Below are 19,517 nucleotides of genomic sequence, written 5' to 3' on the forward strand. Positions count from 1 at the left end.
ATATACACAGGAAGGCAGCATGTGGCTTATAGTGCGGTCTGTCTACAGTTTAGTTAAATAACAGCCAAAAGGCTTCAAGCCCCCAGTCCATCAGAGCCAGGCTCCATCCTCCAACATTAAGATCTTGCGTATCATTGGGGGGTTTCCTTACAGATATTGTAGCAGTTAGTAGAATATATGTCATAGTTAACAGCTGCCCAATCGTTGTCACATATCCACATACACAGGGCATATAAAGCAGTATATATACACACACACACCCATGAGAATACACTTGCGTCTCCTCTGGTGAAGCTCCTTCTCTTCCACAATGTCTCCTCTATCTGGTGAGGATTCTTCTCCTCCCTGATGTCTCCTCTGTCTGATGAGGCTTCTTCTCCCTGATGTCTCCTCTGTCTGGTGAGGCTTCTCCTCCCTGATGTCTCCTCTGTCTGGTGAGGCTTCTCCTCCCTGATGTCTCCTCTGTCTGGTGAGGCTTCTCCTCCCTGATGTCTCCTCTGTCTGGTTAGGCCTCTTTCCCCCCCTGATGTCTCCTCTGTCTGGTGAGGCTTCTTCTCCCTGATGTCTCCTTTGTCTGGTGAGGATTCTTCCCCTCCCTGATGTCTCCTCTGTCTGGTGAGGATTCTTCTCCTCTCTGATGTCTCCTCTGTCTGATGAGGCTTCTTCTCCCTGATGTCTCCTCTGTCTGGTGAGGCTTCTCCTCCCTGATGTCTCCTCTGTCTGGTTAGGCCTCTTTCCCCCCCTGATGTCTCCTCTGTCTGGTGAGGCTTCTTCTCCCTGATGTCTCCTTTGTCTGGTGAGGATTCTTCCCCTCCCTGATGTCTCCTCTGTCTGGTGAGGATTCTTCTCCTCTCTGATGTCTCCTCTGTCTGGTTAGGCCTCTTTTCCCCCCTGATGTCTCCTCTGTCTGGTGAGGCTTCTCCACCCTGATGTCTCCTCTGTCTGGTGAGGCTTCTTCTTCCTGATGTCTCCTCTGTCTGTTGAGGCTTCTTCTCCCTGATGTCTCCTCTGTCTGGTGAGGATTCTTCTCCTCTCTAATGTCTCCTCTGTCTGGTTAGGCTTCTTCTCCCTGATGTCTCCTCTGTCTAGTGAGGATTCTTCTCCTCCCTGATGTCTTCTCCGTCTGGTGAGGCTTCTTCTCCTTTCAGATATCTGCTCTGTCTGGTGAGGTTTCTCCTTCTCCCTGATGTCTCCTCTGGTGAGGCTTCTTCTCCTCCCTAATGTCTCCTCTGTTTGGTGATGCTTCTTTTCCTCCCTGATGTCTCCTCTGTCTGGTGAGGCTTCTTCTCCCTGATGTCTCCTCTGTCTGGTTAGGCTTCTTCTCCCTGATGTCTCCTCTGTCTGGTTAGGCTTCTTCTCCCTGATGTCTCCTCTGTCTGGTGAGGCTTCTTCTCCCTGATGTCTCCTCTGTCTGGTGAGGCTTCTCCTCCCTGATGTCTCCTCTGTCTGGTTAGGCCTCTTTTCCCCCCTGATGTCTCCTCTGTCTGGTGAGGCTTCTTCTCCCTGATGTCTCCTCTGTCTGGTGAGGATTCTTCCCCTCCCTGATGTCTCCTCTGTCTGGTGAGGCTTCTCCACCCTGATGTCTCCTCTGTCTGGTGAGGCTTCTTCTCCCTGATGTCTCCTCTGTCTGGTGAGGCTTCTTCTTCCTGATGTCTCCTCTGTCTGGTGAGGCTTCTTCTTCCTGATGTCTCCTCTGTATGGTGAGGCTTCTTCTCCCTGATGTCTCCTCTGTCTGGTGAGGCTTCTCCTCCCTGATGTCTCCTCTGTCTGGTTAGGCCTCTTTTCCCCCCTGATGTCTCCTCTGTCTGGTGAGGCTTCTCCTCCCTGATGTCTCCTCTGTCTGGTTAGGCCTCTTTCCCCCCTGATGTCTCCTCTGTCTGGTGAGGCTTCTTCTCCCTGATGTCTCCCCTGTCTGGTGAGGCTTCTCCACCCTGATGACTCCTCTGTCTGGTGAGGCTTCTTCTCCCTGATGTCTCCTCTGTCTGGTGAGGCTTCTTCTTCCTGATGTCTCCTCTGTCTGGTGAGGCTTCTTCTTCCTGATGTCTCCTCTGTATGGTGAGGCTTCTTCTCCCTGATGTCTCCTCTGTCTGGTGAGGATTCTTCTCCTCTCTAATGTCTCCTCTGTCTGGTTAGGCTTCTTCTCCCTGATGTCTCCTCTGTCTAGTGAGGATTCTTCTCCTCCCGGATGTCTTCTCCGTCTGGTGAGGCTTCTTCTCCTTTCAGATATCTGCTCTGTCTGGTGAGGTTTCTCCTTCTCCCTGATGTCTCCTCTGGTGAGGCTTCTTCTCCTCCCTAATGTCTCCTCTGTTTGGTGATGCTTCTTTTCCTCCCTGATGTCTCCTCTGTTTGGTGAGGCTTCTATTCCTCCCTGATGTCTCCACTGTCTGAGTAGGATTCTTTTCCTCCCCGATGTCTCCTCTGTTTGGTGAGGCTTCTATTCCTCCCAGATGTCTCCCCTGTCTGGTGAGGCGGCTTCTCCTCCCTGATGTCTCCTCTGTCTGGTTAGGCTTCTATTCCTCCCAGATGTCTCCTCTGTCTGGTTAGGCCTCTTTTCCTCCCTGATATCTCCTCTGCAGAATGAGGCTTCTTCTTCCATATGTCTTCTCTGTCTGGTTAGGCCTCTTTTCCCCCCTGATGTCTCCTCTGTCTGGTTAGGCATATTTTCTTCCCATATGTCTCCTCTGTCTGGTTAGGCCTCTTTTCCCCCTGATGTCTCCTCTGTGTGGTGAGGCTTCTGTTCCTCCCTGATGTCTCCTCTGTCTGGTGAGGCTTCTTCTCCCAGATGTCTCCTCTGTCTGGTTAGGCCTCTATTCCTCCCAGATGACTCCTCATGCTCTCATGGCTTTTCCCGCCTTTGTTTTTTATGGTTGATGGAAATTATTCATGCAGGGCAGGGAGTGACACATAGGGAAAGAATTGTAGGATGCAGTGACAAAACAGAAATGTTAATGAGCAATGAAGTGTCACGAAACACACATGGCAGTGGAGAGAGAGTGAGTACTGGCAGCCCAGGGAATTAGCCAACTAATGGCTCCTGACAAGACAATTGAAGATGTAGATGTCTGGTACATTGCATTGACATACATAGGACCTTGTGTCCAGCTGCCCAGTTTTGTTCATGTAGGAATATGTTGTATACAGGAAATATGTTCTTACTGATCAGACATCATCAGTACTGCCAGCACTGCCCAGGCTGACATGCACTCACTGCTCCCTGTTCTATTGTAGGTGGTGACTGAAGAGGACTCTCCTTCTGCCATTTATGCTAACTTGGAAGACTTTCATAGAGACAGACAGAGACAAAGAAGTTCCTCTCAGCAGCGCTACTCCATCAGCAGTGCCATAGAGGACTGGGAGACCCACACGGATAAGGGGAGTGGGCAGCTCTTTTACTACAACGCTGTTACTGGAGAGACCACCTGGGACTGTCCTTTTGACCAAGCGGAGGAGACACTTCAGTCGCCCATCTCTCTATCCTCCCTGAGCCCTCTGCCTGGAGAAGCGGAGTGGGAGAAACACCTTGATGAATCTAGCGGGCAGTACTACTTTTACAATTCAGTGACGGGAGAGACCTCCTGGGACCCTCCTCCAGAGAGCGAGCCGCATCCGCCAGGAGTGAAGCCAATGTTTACCCCTTATGGATCAGTGGACAGAAGGGTTAGTGCATGCGTGTAGCCCCTGGTGCACCACAAGTACCAGCCTGCTGGGGGCATTGCTTCCGTCTGATTATGGCCCATTCAGCAAACTGATTCTAAAACCATTCCCTACATGGTGATAATTTCCAACCATATTACCTGAAGGATAGCCTTAAAAGATACTTTCCACTCCCAGGGAACCCTTAAAGGGAATGTGTCATCAGAAAATCATAAATAATGTTTTTATGGTAAACAGATTTTTTAAGAATTTTTGGTGACATTTTTCCAAATTTGATATCTTGCAGTTCTCATTCTCATCACGGGGGAATGGGGGGGGGGGGGTAAAACTAAGCTGAGACTTCCTTTTGTGCCTGTGGTGATAAGAGAAAGCCGCTGGAAAGTGATCTGTACAACATTGCAGCATCATGTGACACCAGTAGATAGAGGAGACAATAGCAGCTCCCTGTGGAATGACCTCTTCACAGAGCGCGCTCAGTAATGTCTCACATTCATCTCAAGGGAACAAAGTCCGTCTATGTCCATAAGTCTTGCTGTAAAGCATGTCACTAAATGCTATTAAAGGGGTTATCCAGGGCTACAAAAACATGGCCACTTTTCCACCTCTCTTGTCTCCAGTTCAGGTATGGTTTGCAATTAAGCTCCATTTACTTCAATGGAACTGAGTTTTAAACCCCACTCAATCTGGAGACAAGAGAGGGGAAAAAGTGGCCATGTTTTTGTAGCGCTGCATAACCCCTTTAAGAACACCCCAGGCAAGATGGCTGCCCCCATAACAATGTACAAATAGTCAGAAAATAGAAACTGATTAGAATCAAAGAACACATTTTAGTATCAGACTCTAATCAGTAAAGGAAAGACTAGGTGACACATTCCCTTTAAAGAGGTTATTCAGGATTAAAAAGACATAGCTGCCTCTCTCTGAAAATAGCACCAACCCTATCCTCAGGTTGTGTGTGGCATTACAACTCAGCTCCATTCATTTTAATGGAACTGCGCTGCAACACTGCACACAAGCAGAGAACAAGGGCGATGGGGAGCCTGGAACAAGGGCTACGGGGAGCCTGGAACGAGGGCGACGGGGAGCCTAGAACGAGGGCGACGGGGAGCCTGAAACGAGGGCTACGGGGAGCCTGGAACGAGGGCGGCGGGGAGCCTGGAACGAGGGCTGCGGGGAGCCTGGAACGAGGGCGTCGGGGAGCCTGGAACGAGGGCGACGGGGAGCCTGGAACGAGGGCGACGGGGAGCCTGGAACGAGGGCGACGGGGAGCCTGAAACGAGGGCGTCGGGGAGCCTGGAACGAGGGCGACGGGGAGCCTGGAACGAGGGCGACGGGGAGCCTGGAACGAGGGCTGCGGGGAGCCTGGAACGAGGGCGTCGGGGAGCCTGGAACGAGGGCGACGGGGAGCCTGGAACGAGGGCGACGGGGAGCCTGGAACGAGGGCGACGTGGAGCCGGGAACGAGGGCGACGTGGAGCCGGGAACGAGGGCGACGGGGAGCCTGGAACGAGGGCGACGGGGAGCTGAGAAGGGTGATGCAATCCCTTTAATACCTCAGATAAGTTTGAGGTAATGGCGGGTAACGTTGTCTATGAGTCTTGCCTGGTGCGAGCCTTTGGTGTAGACATCTTCACTGCTATGTGAGTCCTCAATGTGCAGGAAATCACTTTGTGTCTTGTTGGTGTTTTCCTGGGGAACCTCAGATCAGTGCTCAAAGTCCCTGGGAATCCTTGAAGCAGTAACATCATTAGAGAATGTTCCAGAATCTGTCAGTGTCTACAGAGGGGTCCACAGCAAAGTAACACCCTGCACAGGACCCCCGCCACCCTCTGTAATATCTGCTCCCTATCACAGTAACACCCCGCACAGGACCCCCGCCACCCTCTGTAATATCTGCTCCCTATCACAGTAACACCCCGCACAGGACCCCGCCACCCTCTGTAATATCTGCTCCCTATCACAGTAACACCCCGCACAGGACCCCCGCCACCCTCTGTAATATCTGCTCCCTATCACAGTAACACCCCGCACAGGACCCCGCCACCCTCTGTAATATCTGCTCCCTATCACAGTAACACCCTGCACAGGACCCCCGCCACCCTCTGTAATATCTGCTCCCTATCACAGTAACACCCCACACAGGACCCCGCCACCCTCTGTAATATCTCACCCTATCACAGTAACACCCCACACAGGATCCCGCCACCCTCTGTAATATCTGCTCCCTATCACAGTAACACCCCGCACAGGACCCCGCCACCCTCTGTAATATCTGCTCCCTATCACAGTAACACCCCGCACAGGACCCCGCCACCCTCTGTAATATCTGCTCCCTATCACAGTAACACCCCGCACAGGACCCCCGCCACCCTCTGTAATATCTGCTCCCTATCACAGTAACACCCCGCACAGGACCCCCGCCACCCTCTGTAATATCTGCTCCCTATCACAGTAACACCCCGCACAGGACCCTGCCACCCTCTGTAATATCTGCTCCCTATCACAGTAACACCCCGCACAGGACCCCTGCCACCCTCTGTAATATCTGCTCCCTATCACAGTAACACCCCGCACAGGACCCCCGCCACCCTCTGTAATATCTGCTCCCTATCACAGTAACACCCCGCACAGGATCCCTGCCACCCTCTGTAATATCTGCTCCCTATCACAGTAACACCCTGCACAGGACCCCCGCCACCCTCTGTAATATCTGCTCCCTATCACAGTAACACCCCGCACAGGACCCCCGCCACCCTCTGTAATATCTGCTCCCTATCACAGTAACACCCCACACAGGACCCCGCCACCCTCTGTAATATCTCACCCTATCACAGTAACACCCCGCACAGGACCCCGCCACCCTCTGTAATATCTGCTCCCTATCACAGTAACACCCCGCACAGGACCCCGCCACCCTCTGTAATATCTCACCCTATCACAGTAACACCCCACACAGGACCCCTGCCACCCTCTGTAATATCTGCTCCCTATCACAGTAACACCCCGCACAGGACCCCTGCCACCCTCTGTAATATCTGCTCCCTATCACAGTAACACCCCGCACAGGACCCCTGCCACCCTCTGTAATATCTGCTCCCTATCACAGTAACACCCCGCACAGGACCCCGCCACCCTGTATAATATCTCACCCTATCACAGTAACACCCCGCACAGGACCCCGCCACCCTGTATAATATCTCACCCTATCACAGTAACACCCCGCACAGGACCCCACCACCCTCCATAATATGCCAGCATGGACCCAGGAAAGTAGATGATTGTCTTCTTTTGTGTTCACAGCCTCCGACTCCAGAAGCCGACTACCCTGAATATTCTCCGGACAACATAGACGTTTACCCTGAGGCCGATTACGATGGACATTATATCCCCCCTCCCCCCCAGCAGGTCCCAACAAATGGTCAGTTCTCAGGCTGGTCCTGTCAGGTCAAGGATGGTCAGAAACTATATATCAACAACTACAGTGGTGAAACGGTGAGTACCAGGTCCAGCGGTCTGCCGATCAGTGTGTAGGGCCCAGACTATGGCAGGTATTACACGGCCGATCACTGTAGTACACGAGCACCGATCTGTGCAACGCTATTACACGTAGCCATGTATCACTATTACACAGTGCCGCATATCACTATTACACGTAGCCATGTGTCACTATTACACAGAGCCGTGTGTCACTATTACACAGAGCCGTGTGTCACTATTACACAGAGCCGTGTGTCACTATTACATGTAGCCGTGTGTCACTATTACACGTAGCCATGTGTCACTATTACACGTAGCCATGTGTCACTATTACACGTAGCCATGTGTCACTATTACACAGAGCCATGTGTCACTATTACACGTAGCCATGTATCACTATTACACGGAGCCATGTGTCACTATTACACAGTGCCGCATATCACTATTACACGTAGCCATGTATCACTATTACACAGAGCCATGTGTCACTATTCCAGGTAGCCATGTGTCACTATTACACAGTGCCGCATATCACTATTACACGTAGCCATGTATCACTATTACACAGTGCCGCATATCACTATTACACGTAGCCATGTATCACTATTACACAGAGCCATGTGTCACTATTCCAGGTAGCCATGTGTCACTATTACACAGTGCCGCATATCACTATTACACGTAGCCATGTATCACTATTACACGGAGCCATGTGTCACTATTACACAGAGCCGTGTGTCACTATTACACATAGCCATGTATCACTATTACATGTAGCCATGTGTCACTATTACATGTAGCCATGTATCACTATTACACAGTGCCGCATATCACTATTACACGTAGCCATGTGTCACTATTACACGGAGCCATCTGTCACTATTACACGTAGCCATGTATCACTATTACACGTAGCCATGTGTCACTATTACACAGAGCCTTGTATCACTATTACACGTAGCCATGTGTCACTATTACACGTAGCCATGTGTCACTATTACACGTAGCCATGTATCACTATTACACGTAGCCTTGTATCACTATTACACGTAGCCATGTATCACTATTACACGTAGCCATGTATCACTATTACCCGTAGCCATGTATCACTATTACACGTAGCCATGTGTCACTATTACACGTAGCCATGTGTCACTATTACACGTAGCCATGTATCACTATTACACGTAGCCATGTATCACTATTGTACGTAGCCTTGTATCACTATTACACGTAGCCATGTATCACTATTACCCGTAGCCATGTATCACTATTACACGTAGCCATGTGTCACTATTACACGTAGCCATGTGTCACTATTACACGTAGCCATGTATCACTATTACACGTACCCATGTGTCACTATTACACGTAGCCCTGTATCACTATTACACGTAGCCATGTATCACTATTACACGTAGCCATGTGTCACTATTACACGTAGCCATGTATCACTATTACACGTAGCCCTGTATCACTATTACACGTAGCCATGTGTCACTATTACACGTAGCCATGTGTCACTATTACACGTAGCCATGTGTCACTATTACATGTAGCCATGTGTCACTATTACACGTAGCCATGTGTCACTATTACATGTAGCCATGTGTCACTATTACACGTAGTGTTGCGTGCCTGGTGGCCAATTGTTGTCATCGACTGATCATTGTCTTTATTACAAAGAGCGATAATAAGATGAATCGGCCAGATTGGGCAGATTATCGCTCCGTGTAATGGGGCCCTAAGGCTTGTTCTGGCCTCCTCAGCACTGCTGACAATGCTGCCGAGACTTCAGCCATCACTTCTGGTGGTTGGATCAGGCCTTCACCTGATGGGACTGTATGAGAAGCCCCTAAACATTACACCGTCTCCTTGCAGTGGCTGCAGTCTGAGGACCAGTACGGAAAGACTTACTTTTACACACCAGATGGCTCCAACTCACAGTGGAAGCTGCCGCAGGTCAGTGAGCAATACCGTCACCCCCATCTACACAGCTTGTAGCCCCCCCATCCCTGGGTCCTCCTCCATGAATCCTCCCATAGTTCTTTGGTTCCACTCCCAAGATTCCCTGTTGTCCCTCCTCACATCCCCCCCATCACTTTTGGGTCCCGCTCCTCACATCCCCCCTTAGTCTCTTGGTCCCGCTCCCCACATCCCCCATCACCCCTGGGTCCCGCTCCTCACATCCCCCCTTAGTCCCTTGGTCCCGCTCCTCACATCCCCCATCACCCCTGGGTCCCGCTCCTCACATCCCCCCTTAGTCCCTGGGTCCCGCTCCTCACATCCCCCATCACCCCTGGGTCCCGCTCCTCACATCCCCCCTTAGTCCCTGGGTCCCGCTCCTCACATCCCCCATATTCCTTGGATCCCGCTCCTCACATCCCCCCATATTTCCCGGGGTCCTGCTCCTCACATCCCCCCATATTCCCTGGGTCCCGCTCCTCACATCCCCCCATATTCCCTGGGTCCCGCTCCTCACATCCCCCATATTCCCTGGGTCCCGCTCCCCAAATCCCCCCATATTCCCTGGGTCCCGCTCCCCACATCCCCCCATATTCCCTGGGTCCTGCTCCTCACATCCCCCCATATTCCTTGGATCCCGCTCCTCACATCCCCCCATATTCCCTGGGTCCCGCTCCCCACATCCCCCCATATTCCCTGGGTCCTGCTCCTCACATCCCCCCATATTCCCTGGGTCCCGCTCCTCACATCCCCCCATATTCCTTGTGTCCCGCTCCCCACATCCCCCCATAGTCCCTGGGTCCCGCTCCCCACATCCCCCCTTCATCCCTGGGTCCCGCTCCCCAAATCCCCCCATATTCCCTGGGTCCCGCTCCTCACATCCCCCCATATTCCCTGGGTCCCGCTCCCCAAATCCCCCTATAGTCCCTGGATCCCGCTCCTCACATCCCCCCATATTCCCTGGGTCCCGCTCCCCACATCCCCCCATATTCCCTGGGTCCTGCTCCCCACATCCCCCCATATTCCCTGGGTCCTGCTCCCCACATCCCCCCATATTCCCTGGGTCCCGCTCCTCACATCCCCCCATATTCCCTGGGTCCCGCTCCCCACTTCCCCCCATATTCCCTGGGTCCCGCTCCCCACATCCCCCCTTCATCCCTGGGTCCCGCTCCTCACATCCCCCCCTTCATCCCTGGGTCCCGCTCCCCAAATCCCCCCTTCATCCCTGGGTCCCGCTCCCCACATCCCCCCTTCATTCCTGGGTCCCGCTCCCCACATCCCCCCTTCATTCCTGGGTCCCGCTCCCCACATCCCCCCTTCATTCCTGGGTCCCGCTCCCCACATCCCCCCTTCATTCCTGGGTCCCGCTCCCCACATCCCCCCTTCATGCCTGGGTCCCGCTCCCCACATCCCCCCTTCATTCCTGGGTCCCGCTCCCCACATCCCCCCTTCATTCCTGGGTCCCGCTCCCCACATCCCCCCTTCATTCCTGGGTCCCGCTCCCCACATCCCCCCTTCATCCCTGGGTCCCACTCCCCACATCCCCCCTTCATTCCTGGGTCCCGCTCCCCACATCCCCCCTTCATTCCTGGGTCCCGCTCCCCACATCCCCCCTTCATTCCTGGGTCCCGCTCCCCACATCCCCCCTTCATTCCTGGGTCCCGCTCCCCACATCCCCCCTTCATCCCTGGGTCCCACTCCCCACATCCCCCGTCATCCTGAGGTTATTGATATCGGTTATGACTATTTGGCTTCCTCTCCTTCCCCTCTCAGCTCAGACCCTCAGAACTACAGAGTGAGACCAATAACCTTGATCAGAACAGCAATGTCTTCTCCGGGTGGCAGAATAATTTTACAGCCATCTCCCTGCAGAAAGAGACGGAGGTAAGACCCCAGGGCTCATCCTGCCGCTCCGTACACATCTCTGCAGTCCGGTCTGGTAAAGCCCTGTTCACACCCGCAGCTATCCTGGCAGATCCAGGATCCATGTGTTATACGTCGTTCCACCCTGTTAGTACACCTAGTGATCAGACTGTATAAGCCACGTGCCAGTCCACGGCCACCATGTTGAAGTGGGTCCCTGACCTAAAAGACGTAGCACTGCACAGCATCTGCCTCTGCTGCTACACAAGGAGAGAGACGCCCCCGGCTCTGGGCCATGCTACAGACAGCAACGATGGCCGCCACATGGTTTGAACACATCACCGAGCTTGGGTACATGTCAGGAGAGGCCTGGGGTCCATTAATAATATATAGAGATATCCTGGAGACACAGTAGGTGCACAGGATGGGACTCTGGGGGCTTTGGCTTCTGATCTTAGATATCTGTTCTCTTTATAGTTGCAGACAAAAGGCCTGGAGAAGGCAGGAGTCCTGCACAAGACCAAGATGGCCGAAAATGGCAAGAGATTGCGGTGAGTGGCGGCGGCACAATGCTCTCCTGACCTGGTGACTGGTGTAGAATGAGTGGAGGCACAACTATGCTGGACCCTTCCCTGTGTAGGTTTGTAATGCCGCACTAGCTAGTGGCTAGATGGCAGAACTGGACCTCACCTATGCTAGTTGCCTTTCCTTAAAGGGGTATTCCACTCAAACATAACTTCTGATATGTTGCTGCCCATGGTGAGCCTAACAATTCCTTCCATACATGTTATTATCTATTCAGTCTCCTTCCCCCAGTTCTCAGCTGCTGCTTTCTGCTCAAGACACAAAAATCTGTGTGTGAGCTTTTCTCTCTGTCTCCCCCTCCTCCCCTCTCCCTTCTGAGACAGCAGATGTAAGCAAGTCCCTGGCTGGCTGTATCTGCAACATTGTAGCGTCTTTGTAATGCTGGGAGGGTTATTCTGAGGTCAGATTGCTGATAAACTCACTGTGATTAACCTTCCCAGCATTACAAAGAAGCTACAATGTTGCAGATAAAGCTTGCCAATGAAAGGTCAGGGCAAATCCAAAGCAAACGAAACCTGTAACACAATACAGAGCTGTAATGTTCACCTCATTCCTGAGAATCACTAATAAAACCGCAGGCGCTGATCCTCACTGTCCCTGTGACAGCCCTAGACTATACACCATCCCTTGCTGAAACAGATGAGTCCTCAGCAACCCCAGATATCAAGCAGAGGAGGCCAGAAATGCCCAAACAGCAAGGAACAGCGACAAGAAGAGTGAGGCAGAGAGATACTAGAAACCCTTGGGACAGGTTCACTATAATCCGCATAGAACTGCACAAGCCAAGGTCACACAGGCATCATCTCATTCCAATAATTAGTCATTTCCTTGTCGTCCACACAATTAAACTCCAGTGGGTGTGAACAGAACCTTATGAAGAAGCTAAGACCAGCAGTGGATGAAGAGGGGAGCCTGTAGCAAGCTAATAGACAGTATGCGAGGTCCAACCTGGGGGGTGTCAGGATGTGAAAGTTCTACCTAGGGGTGATGTCAGGATACGAGGGTCCCACTTGAGGATGATGTCAGGATACGAGGGTCCCACTTGAGGATGATGTCAGGATACGAGGGTCCCACTTGAGGATGATGTCAGGATACGAGGGTCCCACCTAGTGGGGATGTCAGGATACGAGGGTCCCACCTAGTGGGGATGTCAGGGTGCAAGTCGCTATCACCTCTGCTACTGTCACCACTATCACTACCACCACTGCTACCACCACCAACACTATCACTAGCACCACCACTGCTACCACTAACCCTGTCAATATCATCACCACTTACACTACCAATACCACTAACACTTTCACTACTACTACAACCACCATCACCACTAACACTATCACTACTACTACAACCACCATCACCACTAACACTGCCAATACCACTAACACTATCACTACAACCACCATCACCACTAACACTCACTACAACCACCATCACCACTAACACTATCACTACTACTACAACCACCATCACCACTAACACTGCCAATACCACTAACACTATCACTACAACCACCATCAATTTTCTATTTGAGCAGAAAGAACTGGAGCTCGTCCTGGACGGTGCTGGAAGGGGGAATCCTGACATTCTTCAAGGACACGAAAAACCTGTCATCCAACAGCCTGGTGAGAGGGGAGACAGATTATAGAGAGAGGGGAGACGTGAGGTATAGAGAGAGGGGAGACATGGGGTATAGAGTAGGGGAGACATGGGGTATAGAGGGGGGGGAGACATGGGGTATAGAGGGGGGGAGACATGGGGTATAGAGAGAGGGGAGACATGGGGTATAGAGAGAGGGGAGACATGGGTTATAGAGAGAGGGGAGACATGGGGTATAGAGAGAGGGGAGACATGGGGTATAGAGTAGGGGAGACATGGGGTATAGAGAGGGGAGACATGGGGTATAGAGGGGGGGAGACATGGGGTATAGAGAGAGGGGAGACATGGGGTATAGAGAGAGGGGAGACATGGGTTATAGAGAGAGGGGAGACATGGGGTATAGAGGGGGGGGGAGACATGGGGTATAGAGTAGGGGAGACATGGGGTATAGAGTAGGGGAGACATGGGGTATAGAGGGGGGGGGGAGACATGGGGTATAGAGAGAGGGGAGACAGATTATAGAGAGAGGGGAGACATGGGGTATAGAGAGAGGGGAGACATGGGGTATAGAGAGAGGGGAGACATGGGTTATAGAGTAGGGGAGACATGGGGTATAGAGGGGAGGGAGACATGGGGTATAGGGGGGGGAGACATGGGGTATAGAGAGGGGAGACATGGGGTATAGAGAGAGGGGAGACGTGAGGTATAGGGGGGGGGGGAGACATGGGTTATAGAGTAGGGGAGACATGGGGTATAGAGAGAGGGGAGACATGGGGTATAGAGAGAGGGGAGACATGGGGTATAGAGGGGGGGAGACATGGGGTATAGAGAGAGGGGAGACATGGGGTATAGAGAGAGGGGAGACATGGGGTATAGAGGGGGGGGGAGACATGGGGTATAGAGAGAGGGGAGACATGGGGTATAGAGAGAGGGGAGACATGGGGTATAGAGGGGGGGAGACATGGGGTATAGAGAGAGGGGAGACATGGGGTATAGAGGGGGGGAGACATGGGTTATAGAGTAGGGGAGACATGGGGTATAGAGAGAGGGGAGACATGGGGTATAGAGAGAGGGGAGACGTGAGGTATAGAGAGGGGGGAGACGTGGGGTATAGGGGGGGGGAGACATGGGTTATAGAGAGAGGGGAGACATGGGGTATAGAGGGGGGGGAGACATGGGGTATAGAGAGAGGGGGAGACATGGGGTATAGAGAGAGGGGAGACATGGGGTATAGAGAGAGGGGAAACATGGGGTATAGAGAGAGGGGAGACGTGAGGTATAGAGAGGGGGGAGACGTGGGGTATAGGGGGGGGGAGACATGGGTTATAGAGAGAGGGGAGACATGGGGTATAGAGGGGGGGGAGACATGGGGTATAGAGAGAGGGGGAGACATGGGGTATAGAGAGAGGGGAGACGTGAGGTATAGGGGGTGGAAATATGGGTTATAGAGAGAGGGGAGACATGGGGTATAGAGGGGGGGAGACATGGGGTATAGAGGGGGGGGAGACATGGGGTATAGAGAGAGGGGAGACAGATTATAGAGAGAGGGGAGACATGGGTTATAGAGTAGGGGAGACAGATTATAGAGAGAGGGGAGACATGGGGTATAGAGGGAGGGGAGACATGGGGTATAGGGGGGGGAGACATGGGGTATAGAGGGGGGGGAGACATGGGGTATAGAGGGGGGGAGACATGGGGTATAGAGGGGGGGAGACATGGGTTATAGAGTAGGGGAGACATGGGGTATAGAGAGAGGGGAGACATGGGGTATAGAGAGAGGGGAAACATGGGGTATAGAGAGAGGGGAGACGTGAGGTATAGAGAGGGGGGAGACGTGGGGTATAGGGGGGGGAGACATGGGTTATAGAGAGAGGGGAGACATGGGTATAGAGGGGGGGGGAGACATGGGGTATAGAGAGAGGGGGAGACATGGGGTATAGAGAGAGGGGAGACGTGAGGTATAGGGGGTGGAAATATGGGTTATAGAGAGAGGGGAGACATGGGGTATAGAGGGGGGGAGACATGGGGTATAGAGAGGGGGGAGACATGGGGTATAGAGAGAGGGGAGACAGATTATAGAGAGAGGGGAGACATGGGTTATAGAGTAGGGGAGACAGATTATAGAGAGAGGGGAGACATGGGGTATAGAGGGAGGGGAGACATGGGGTATAGGGGGGGGGAGACATGGGGTATAGAGGGGGGGGAGACATGGGGTATAGAGGGGGGGAGACATGGGGTATAGAGGGGGGGGAGACATGGGGTATAGAGGGGGGGAGACATGGGGTATAGAGAGAGGGGAGACATGGGTTATAGAGTAGGGGAGACATAGGGTATAGAGAGAGGGGAGACATGGGGTATAGAGTAGGGGAGACATGGGGTATAGAGAGGGGAGACATGGGGTATAGAGAGAGGGGAGACATGGGGTATAGAGAGAGGGGAGACATGGGGTATAGAGAGAGGGGAGATATGGGGTATAGAGGGGGGGAGACATGGGGTATAGAGAGAGGGGAGACATGGGGTATAGAGGGGGGAGACATGGGGTATAGAGAGAGGGGAGACATGGGTTATAGAGTAGGGGAGACATGGGGTATAGAGGGGGGAGACATGGGGTATAGAGAGAGGGGAGATATGGGGTATAGAGGGGGGAGACATGGGGTATAGAGAGAGGGGAGACATGGGGTATAGAGGGGGGAGACATGGGGTATAAAAAGAGGGGAGACATGGGGTATAGAGAGAGGGGAGACATGGGGTATAGAGAGAGGGGAGACATGGAGTATAGAGGGGGGAGACGTGGGGTATAGATGGGGGGGAGACGTGGGGTATAGGGGGGGGAGACATGGGTTATAGAGAGAGGAGAGACATGGGGTATAGAGAGAGGGGAGACGTGAGGTATAGAGAGAGGGGAGACGTGAGGTATAGGGGGGGGAGACATGGGTTATAGAGTAGGGGAGACATGGGGTATAGAGAGAGGGGAGACATGGGGTATAGAGAGAGGGGAGACATGGGTTATAGAGTAGGGGAGACAGATTATAGAGAGAGGGGAGACATGGGGTATAGAGAGAGGGGAGACATGGGGTATAGAGAGAGGGGAAACATGGGGTATAGAGAGAGGGGAGACATGGGGTATAGAGGGGGGGTGACATGGGGTATAGAGAGAGGGGAGACATGGGGTATAGAGAGAGGGGAGACATGGGGTATAGAGAGAGGGGAGACATGGGGTATAGAGAGAGGGGAGACATGGGGTATAGAGGGGGGGAGACATGGGGTATAGAGAGAGGGGAGACATGGGGTATAGAGAGAGGGGAGACGTGAGGTATAGAGAGAGGGGAGACATGGGGTATAGAGAGAGGGGAGACATGGGGTATAGAGAGAGGGGAGACATGGGGTATAGAGAGAGGGGAGACATGGGGTATAGAGAGAGGGGAGACATGGGGTATAGAGAGAGGGGAGACATGGGGTATAGAGAGAGGGGAGACATGGGGTATAGAGGGGGGGAGACATGGGGTATAGAGAGAGGGGAGACATGGGGTATAGAGAGAGGGGAGACGTGAGGTATAGAGAGAGGGGAGACATGGGGTATAGAGGGGGGGGAGACATGGGTTATAGAGTAGGGGAGACATGGGGTATAGAGAGAGGGGAGACATGGGGTATAGAGGGGGGGGGAGACATGGGGTATAGAGAGAGGGGAGACATGGGGTATAGAGGGGGGGGGGAGACATGGGGTATAGAGTAGGGGAGACATGGGGTATAGAGAGAGGGGAGACATGGGGTATAGAGGGGGGGGGGAGACATGGGGTATAGAGGGGGGAGAGACATGGGGTATAGAGGGGGGAGAGACATGGGGTATAGAGGGGGGGAGCAGTAGCAAATGTGGTGCAATTGTGGTGCTCTCCCTATCATGGAGGCACCCCGTGGCAACAGGCTAGAGATATCTGGCTATCCCGTGTTTTGAGACTCGCAACCGAGGCTCCACGGACTCCTGTTTTGCATATAGAGGGGGGGAGACATGGAGTATAGAGAGAGGGGAGACATGGGGTATAGAGGGGGGGGGAGACATGGGGTATAGAGAGAGGGGAGACATGGGGTATAGAGGGGGGGGGAGACATGGAGTATAGAGGGGGGGGGAGACATGGGGTATAGAGAGAGGGGAGACATGGAGTATAGAGGGGGGGGCATGTATTATAGAGGAAGGGGAGACATGGGGTATAGAGGGGGTGTAGGTTATACTGGAGTGATGCAGATTATTGGGGGGCAGGTGATGGGGTTCTGGGGGAGATGAGGATTCTGGCGCTGGTATTTCTGGAGGGGGCAGTATAGGCTGCTATATGGTGGTGGTAATGGTGCGGACCCCTCTGCTCTTCCCTCCGCACCTCATTATATTTCTTGGCTTTTTTTCTCCCTTTTCAGAAGCAATCTCTGCTGACCGTCCCGGAGCACACGGTCAGACTGCAGGGGGCGACACTCAGCTGGGCCACCAAGGACAAATCTAGCAAAAAGCACGTCATGGAGGTAAGAGCAACGTCAGTGTGTCCTCTACCCGGTATATTCCCCCTTCCGTATTCTGTATATTGACAGGGTTTTGGGGGTGTCAGCACCGCCCCCTGTGGCCCTCCATGCTGAGGTTGGCGGGGTCTTGGGTGTCAGCACCGCCCCCTGTGGCCCTCCATGCTGAGGTTGGCGGGGTCTTGGGTGTCAGCACCGCCCCCTGTGGCCCTCCATGCTGAGGTTGGCAGGGTTTTGGGTGTCAGTTCCGCTCCCTGTGGCCCTCCATGCTGAGGTTGACGGGGTCTTGGGTGTCAGTTCCGCTCCCTGTGGCCCTCCATGCTGAGGTTGGCGGGGTCTTGGGTGTCAGCACCGCCCCCTGTGGCCCTCCATGCTGAGGTTGACAGAATCTTGGGTGTCAGTTCCGCTCCCTGTGGCCCTCCATGCTGAGGTTAGCGGGGTCTTGGGTGTCAGCACTGCCCCCTGTGGCCCTCCATGCTGAGGTTAGCGGGGTCTTGGGTGTCAGCACTGCCCCCTGTGGCCCTCCATGCTGAGGTTGGCGGGGTCTTGGGTGTCAGCACTGCCCCCTGTGGCCCCTTCATGCTCAGGTTGGCGGGGTCTTGGGTGTCAGTACCGCCCCCTGTGGCCCTCTATGCTGAGGTTGGCGGGGTCTTGGGTGTCAGCACCGCCCCCTGTGGCCCTCCATGCTGAGGTTGGCGGGGTCTTGGGTGTCAGCACTGCCCCCTGTGGCCCTCCATGCTGAGGTTGGCGGGGTCTTGGGTGTCAGCACCGTCCCCTGTGGCCCTCCATACTCAGGTTAGTGGGGTCTTGGGTGTCAGCACTGCCCCCTGTGGCCCATTCATGCTCAGGTTGGCGGGGTCTTGGGTGTCAGTACCGCCCCCTGTGGCCCTCTATGCTGAGGTTGGCGGGGTCTTGGGTGTCAGCACCGCCCCCTGTGGCCCTCCATGCTGAGGTTGGCGGGGTCTTGGGTGTCAGCACCGCCCCCTGTGGCCCTCCATGCTGAGGTTGGCAGGGTCTTGGGTGTCAGCACCGCCCCCTGTGGCCCTCCATGCTGAGGTTGGCGGGGTCTTGGGTGTCAGCACCGCCCCCTGTGGCCCTCCATGCTGAGGTTGGCGGGGTCTTGGGTGTCAGTACCGCCCCCCTGTGGCCCTCCATGCTGAGGTTGACGGGGTCTTGGGTGTCAGTTCCGCTCCCTGTGGCCCTCCATGCTGAGGTTGGCGGGGTCTTGGGTGTCAGTACCTCCCCCTGTGGCCCTCTATGCTGAGGTTGGCGGGGTCTTGGGTGTCAGCACTGCCCCCTGTGGCCCTCCATGCTGAGGTTGGCAGGGTTTTGGGTGTCAGCACTGCCCCCTGTGGCCCTCCATGCTCAGGTTGGCGGGGTCTTGGGTGTCAGTACCGCCCCCCTGTGGCCCTTTATGCTGAGGTTGGCGGGGTCTTGGGTGTCAGTACCGCCCCCTGTGGCCCTCTATGCTGAGGTTGGCGGGGTCTTGGGTGTCAGCACCGCCTCCTGTGGCCCTCCATGCTGAGGTTGGCGGGGTCTTGGGTGTCAGTACCGCCCCCTGTGGCCCTCACCCATTGCTGTGCTCCAGTCTGAACATGTTTTATGTTGTTGTCTATGGGCTGACGTGCTGGTTTTGCTTCTTCAGCTGAAAACACGAGACGGGTGCGAGTATCTGATCCACCATGACTCTGAGGCCATCACCAAAGACTGGTTTGCATCGATAAGCAAAAGTATTGGCAAGAACACCCATGTGGTAAGTGTCGGACCCTGCCTGCCATGAGGTGGTAAGGGCATCACCAGTACAATGTATGGTGGCAAGCCATGGAATTAGATTGTGTTGGATGGTGACAGTGACTTGTCCATCACCAGGGG

The 19,517-nt window shown here is 53.9% G+C and overlaps 1 protein-coding gene across 4 annotated transcripts in view; it reads left to right on the forward strand.

Moving 5' to 3' along the window:
- ARHGAP27 (Rho GTPase activating protein 27) overlaps positions 1 to 19,517 on the forward strand; it is a 51,940-nt gene that overhangs the window by 22,251 nt on the left and 10,172 nt on the right. For 3 of the 4 annotated variants that reach the window (XM_069953406.1, XM_069953408.1, XM_069953410.1), the window contains 8 exons: positions 3,229 to 3,657; positions 6,954 to 7,145; positions 9,012 to 9,092; positions 10,869 to 10,979; positions 11,436 to 11,509; positions 13,081 to 13,168; positions 17,550 to 17,651; positions 19,291 to 19,398. In XM_069953406.1, the coding sequence (XP_069809507.1) occupies positions 3,229 to 3,657; positions 6,954 to 7,145; positions 9,012 to 9,092; positions 10,869 to 10,979; positions 11,436 to 11,509; positions 13,081 to 13,168; positions 17,550 to 17,651; positions 19,291 to 19,398 (1,185 nt within the window). The remainder of the gene's footprint in view (positions 1 to 3,228; positions 3,658 to 6,953; positions 7,146 to 9,011; positions 9,093 to 10,868; positions 10,980 to 11,435; positions 11,510 to 13,080; positions 13,169 to 17,549; positions 17,652 to 19,290; positions 19,399 to 19,517) is intronic. The other variant, XM_069953409.1, reaches the window with a different exon arrangement.

Source organism: Dendropsophus ebraccatus, chromosome 14 (assembly GCF_027789765.1).
Source record: "Dendropsophus ebraccatus isolate aDenEbr1 chromosome 14, aDenEbr1.pat, whole genome shotgun sequence".
NCBI lineage: Eukaryota > Metazoa > Chordata > Amphibia > Anura > Hylidae > Dendropsophus > Dendropsophus ebraccatus.